This window comes from Grammomys surdaster, unplaced genomic scaffold (assembly GCF_004785775.1).
Source record: "Grammomys surdaster isolate TR1022 unplaced genomic scaffold, NIH_TR_1.0 229, whole genome shotgun sequence".
NCBI classification, from domain to species: domain Eukaryota; kingdom Metazoa; phylum Chordata; class Mammalia; order Rodentia; family Muridae; genus Grammomys; species Grammomys surdaster.
The window spans coordinates 2,284,606-2,290,823 of NW_021604674.1; the positions used below are offsets into that span (position 1 = coordinate 2,284,606).

At 37.3% G+C, this 6,218-nt stretch overlaps 1 protein-coding gene across 1 annotated transcript in view; it reads left to right on the forward strand.

Moving 5' to 3' along the window:
• Positions 1-6,218, forward strand: part of Btaf1 (B-TFIID TATA-box binding protein associated factor 1) — an 88,595-nt gene that overhangs the window by 50,824 nt on the left and 31,553 nt on the right. The window contains exons 16-19 of the mRNA XM_028773478.1: positions 1,334-1,483; positions 1,935-2,077; positions 2,589-2,763; positions 4,381-4,584. Coding sequence (XP_028629311.1) covers positions 1,334-1,483; positions 1,935-2,077; positions 2,589-2,763; positions 4,381-4,584 — 672 coding nt within the window. The remainder of the gene's footprint in view (positions 1-1,333; positions 1,484-1,934; positions 2,078-2,588; positions 2,764-4,380; positions 4,585-6,218) is intronic.

A 6,218-nucleotide genomic window follows, 5' to 3' on the forward strand; every position in this document is an offset into this window, starting at 1 on the left:
TTGTGTGTGTGTGTGTGTGTGAGAGAGAGAGAGAGAGAGAGCGAGAGCGAGAGAGAGAGAGAGAGAGAGAGAGAGAGAGAGAGCGAGAGCAAGCAAGCGTGAGCGAGCACGGGAGAGCAAGAGTGTGTGTGTGTGTATGTGTGTGTGTGTGTGTGACGTTGTCAGTGTCTTAAGACAAGGTCTCATATAACCTAGACTGGCCTGAGCTTGCTGTGTAGCTGGGATTGACCTCAAACTCCTGGTCCTGTTGCTTTCATCTCCCAGTCCTAGGCTTGCAGATATGGATGTGCATGCCAGGTGTGGCATGTCGAATTTATAAACATATGTGTTTCTGTGTCATAAACTAATGATCGTATTAGTTTGATATGATCATAAAGTATCAAATATCCTATTGGTTTCTGTTGAGTAGATTTATCTGGGTATCCCAGGCTGCCCCTCAACCTTTGATCCTTGGGCTTCAGTCTCTTGAGTGCTTTATAGTTGTGTACTGTCATGGCCAACTCCTATATTCCTTTTTTGCTTTTTTGTTTTTTCGAGATGTGGATTCTCTATGTAACAGCTCTGGCTATCCTGAACTCACTTTGCTGACAGGCTGGCCTTGAACCCACAGAAATCCTCCTGCCTCTTCCTGCCGAGTGCTGGAATTAAAGGCATGCACCACTACACCTGCTTCTAGATTCCTTTTTAAAAACCTTATATTTTTTTATTTATTGGGCTGGAGATTGGCTCAGAGCTTAAGAGCACTTGTTCTTTCACAGGACCTAGATTTGCTTCCCTGCATCCACATGGCAGCTCATAATTTTCTGTAACTCCAGTTCTAGGCAAATATGACACTTTATTCTGGCCTCCATGAGCACCAGGCATACATGTGGTGCATATACATGCATGTAGGCAAAACACACATAAAATACACACATTAAAAAATAAATTTAGTCTAAAACAAACCACAACTTGTATTTTGTGGGGGCACCGGTTTGAGTGGTGTGTATAGATTAGGGGATTTTTAGAAATTGGTTCTCCTTCCATATGGGTTCCAGAGATTGAACTTTGATTGTCAGGTGTGGCAGCAACTGCTTTTACTCACTGTGCTGTCTTTGTGGCCCCCATGTTCTTAAAAACAACCACAAACCCAAAAAAACTTCCCTTTACATTATTTTATGTAGTATATAACCCATGAACAAGATTGGTATTTCTAAGCCTCTATGTTGACTTTTCACATGAATCTCATTGCTATTTCTTACTCCTTCCAGTTCATTTTCCCTAAAAGTATGTTTTAGACTTTGTTAGCATTTAATAGAAAAATTTGTTTCATGCTCTCCTTTTCCCTTTGAAGGTCTGGATGGAACTGCTAAGCAAGGCTTCGGTTCAGTATGTGGTAGCAGCTGCTTGCCCATGGATGAGTGCTTGGCTTTGCTTAATGATGCAGCCTTCTCATTTACCTATTGATTTAAATATGCTGCTAGAAGTAAAAGCTAGAGCCAAGGTATGTGTAGGGAAACATAAAGTATTTCTATGTTCAGCTCATTATTACTAATACAGTAACTGTTTAAGAAACTTGTATTTATTCCTTTATTCTAAAAGTACCTTCATTAACATTAGTTAGAAATTCTTTATTCAAACTCTGATAAACTGGACAGTAATTATTATCCATTAAAATTTTACAAAAAAACCCTACATTTTACTGTAGTTTTTTTGTTTGTTTTTTGTTTTCGAGACAGGGTTTCTCTGTGTAGCCCTGGCTGTCCTGGAACTCACTCTGTAGATCAGGCTGGCCTCGAACTCAGAAATCTGCCTGCCTCTGCCTCCCAAGTGCTGGGACTAAAGGCGTGCGCCACCACTGCCTGGTTTACTGTAGTTTTGATAGTATTTTTGTTGTTTCCAATTAAATTTTATTAATTAGTCTTTAATTACTCATTTTTCTGTTTTTCTCATAGGAAAAAACAGGTGGTAAGGTTCGGCAAGGTCAGATCCAAAATAAAGAAGTGCTTCAGGAGTATATTGCTGGTGCAGACACCATCATGGAAGACCCAGCTACCAGGGATTTTGTAGTTATGAGGGCCAGGATGATGGCAGCTAAGTGAGTATTTACCAAGTGCCAAGTATCAAAGAATGAAAATTCTGGCTAATGGCTTTAAAATTTAACCAGAAGATTTTTTTCATAGGTATGACAGTTGTTCCTTTACACTAGTTATCTAAACAAAATTAAAGCAAGTAAATATCTTTAAGTTTCTGAAGTTTTAAGAATAAAATTTTGGGTTAGAGGTGTTACTCAGAATGTTTGCCTAGCAGGCACAAGTCTCTTGATTCCAAATACAACATAAACAGTGAGGTGGTGTACACTTGAAGTATCACTTGAGAGGCAAGGGCAGGGAGATCAGGAGTTAGGAGTCAACCCTTAGCTACATAAAGAGTTGAGGGCCAACCTGGGATATATTAGACCCTGTATCAAAACCAAAAACAAACCACCTTATGTTTAGTTATGAAAATAAGATGGAAGGTAAGTTGTGGTTTTATGGGAAATTCATAGCTTTAGCAGGAGAAGTCTTGCCTTAGATAATTTCTGCATGTGGCCTTTCCCTCTCTTTTAGGTTGTTAGGAGCAGTCTGTTGCTGTATTTGTGATCCAGGTGTAAATATGGTAAACCAAGAAATTAAACCAGCAGAATCCCTTGGCCAGTTACTGCTCTTCTATCTGAATTCCAAATCCGCTTTACAGAGAATTAGTGTTGCCTTAGTAATCTGTGAATGGGCTGCTTTACAGAAGGTAAGGTATATTCCTAAAGTAATAAAGGCAAATTTAGTAAAACCCATTTTCATTAGCATTTAGGACTGTTTATAACTTACAACACAAAAGTAAAAACAATTTTTTAATAAAAAATTAAGTTATGGGAAAGTATTCCATATAATATTGAACATTGCCTTTCATTTACTTTTAACTTGATTTTTTTAGCACCCTGTTCATATCTAGGACTACTAAACTGTGTTCATATTTAGTATTTGTCCATTCCCTACAGTCTGTTACAAAAGCTCACTGTTAAAGAGTCTGTGTATAAAAAGAGTCAGGTCATAACCTGACTGTAAATATCCAGTTGGTCGTTTCAATTAGGTAGCACATTTTCAGTGTTTTGGTTTTTGTTGTTGTTGGTTTCTCTCTGTCAGTCTGTTTATAGAGGGTTTCTTTGCAAAGACTTGTTGTCCTGGAACTCGATCTGTAGACCAGGCTGCCCTCAAAATCAGAGAGATCCACCTGTGTCTGCCTCCTCAGTGCTGGGATTAAAGGTGTGTGCCACCGCCACCGGCCTGTGCTTTATATTTTAGAGTTCTATTTATATAGATAGTAACAAGGGGAGAAATTTTGGTTGCAAGGAAAAGAAGTCGCCACATTTAAATTCAAATCTTTGCTTCCAAATTCCCTTCTAGCCTTTTCAACTTTAAGCTTCTGTAAGATGTACGATTTTTGTATAAGACTTGTTTCTGTAAATCAAAGAAACTTCCTGCTGGTTTTGTTTATTCCATTGACTGGAATTCTGGAAATTTAACTGTCTGCACTTGCTGTGAGAGTTGCTTGTTACTGCCTCTTAGCAGTTTGTCAAAGCGATGTCTAAAAGTAATTGAACCATGCTTTATTGCAATCAAGACCCCACTTTGCCTCTGGAAAGAAGCAAAGCTTGTCTGTTTTGTTGTCAGGACACCATGTGCTGGAGAGGCAGTGATGCTGTGTTTTTGTGCCTCTCAGACTCAGCAGCAAGTGTTGACAGTTCGGTTTCTGGACCCTCACAGAGCTTCTCTGGATTTACTCTGTGAAGCCCAGGCTGATCACCCAGATCCCACAGAACCCCTCATGGCTCACCACTGAGGCCATTGCCCCTGTTGTTGGGGCAGGCAACAACCAGAGAGTGGGAAGGGTTAGTTAAATTTGGGGGCAGGTAAGTAGCTTTTAAATTATATCCATTTTTACAATACAGCATGTGAAGCTGTGGTTGAATTGTTAAAGATGTCTAATAACAAATTTTGAACAACATTTTTAGTGCATGCCAGATGTTTTCTGATTGATTTTTATAGTAATATACTTTTAAATGTCTGCTGTATTTATATATACATATTTTGAATAAATTCAGAATACACTAAGAATAATTTGGTTGAAAATTAAATGGAATTATAGTAGTTACATGTGCATGTCCTGTAGTCATTGAAATTAAAATTTCAGAGTAGTTTTGATGTAATACTTTTCCTTTGTGTAACTAACTATTCTGGAAGATAACAGATGATACATTCAAAATCAGTGGCAATATAACATTTGGTTGTCTGAAGTGAAGGTTTATACATCTCTACCATTATGTGTCTATGTTTCCCCTAAATTTTGTTATCTATTGTATTTTAGGAGTGTAAAGCTGTTACCCTAGCTGTGCAACCGCGTTTACTTGATATCCTTTCAGAGTATTTGTATTATGATGAAATTGCTATTCCGTTCACACGAATGCAGAATGAATGTAAACAGTTTATATCGTCATTAGCTGATGCACACATTGAAGTTGGTAATAGAGTAAACAACAATGTTTTAACAATAGATCAAGCTAATGACCTGGTGAGTAAAGAAGTAACTTTCTTAATTTTAGAGGATGAAATAAAAATTAGAAATTTGTCATGTGTCATTACAGAAGCATACTAATGTTGAATCTTTGGAATGTATCCTGCAGCTCTTGTTCTTTAAAATGTTATTTCCTTATACTGAATTTCTGAAATTAGAGGACAGAAAACTGGTTAATACATCTTACTGGAAAACTTGTGAAGTTTTGTAGAAGATAGGAAGAACTGCTTTACAGTTTCCTGGGTATTTCTCTTCTTGATGTAAGATGAAAAGATTTAGACATAGAAGCAAAAGAGTAAAGCAGTTCCCTGGCCCCAGCACTGTCTCTATCTCAGTGCTAGGTTGACGTGGTTCTCTACTTACTTGTCTCTACTTTGGGGTGGAGTCTTACTCAACTGTAAGTTAATAAGCATTGTTTAAATGATAGGATTAATTTGGAGTTATTTGAAAGCTTTTCCTCAGTTTACAATAATTACTGAAGACCTACATAGCATAGTCTACTCAGGATAATGTTGAAATTTTTAAGTTTAACAATGATGTATAAGTCTTGAGTATAACTCCAGATAGACCAGACAAAGTGTACAGTGTAAGTTACATAGAGGGGATTTGGTTCTTTTGTGATGAGCATATCGGCATGGTCACGTACCTATAATTTAAAACCTTTTATATTTTATTTTGATAGAAATAGGATGTCATGTAACTTTTGTTTTCATAATAAATACAGCATTATCCACATTGTCTTCCATGTCAGTAATTTATAGGTCTCAAAAGATTAAATTCTTAGCAGGATATGGTGGCAAGTACTTACCATCCCAGCATTCAGGAGGCTGAAGCAGGAGGATGATGTTGAAGCAAGCTTGTGCAATTTGGTGAAACTGTCCCCCTAAACAAAACAACAAAAAACAAATATCTGTGAAAAGTTGTGCTTTTCAATGTTTACTTACTTTTACGATCAATAATTATTAAACTACTCCATTTTAAGAAAGCTGTCAGTAATTGTGTTTACCCAGTAAAGATGATGATTTTTGTGGTTGTTTATTATTATTATTATTATTATTATTATTATTATTATTATTATTATATAATTGGAGGGTGGTTGAGACAGGGTTTCTCTATGTTACCCTGGCTAGGCTGGCCTCAGACTCAGAGATCGGCCGGCTTCTGCCTCCAGAATGCTGGGAATAAAGGCATGTGCCACCACTGCCTGGTCTGTCTTTGCTATATAAGCCTTTACACACTCTTGATGTACAGTAACTTACTTATAATATTCAAAAGATAGAAAGAACCCAAATATTAATCAACTGATATAAATAATATATAGAAAGATTATAGTCAAAAGTTAAATATTGTTTGATAGAAAGTATCATTACATGCTACAACATAGATGAATCCAAAGAACATTGTTCTAAATGAGAAAACCAGCAAAAGACTTACTTATATTGAGATTTCATTAATAGGAACCTGTTTGTAAACCTGTCTGTAGCTGGGTGGTGGTGGTGCACATCTTTAATCTCAGCACTTTCAAGGCTGAGGTAGATGGAGCTCTTGAGTTCGAGGTCAGCCTGGTGTCTGTCTGTGTCTCTGTCTCTCTCTCTCTCTCTCTCTCTCTCTCTCTCTCTCTCTCTCTCTCT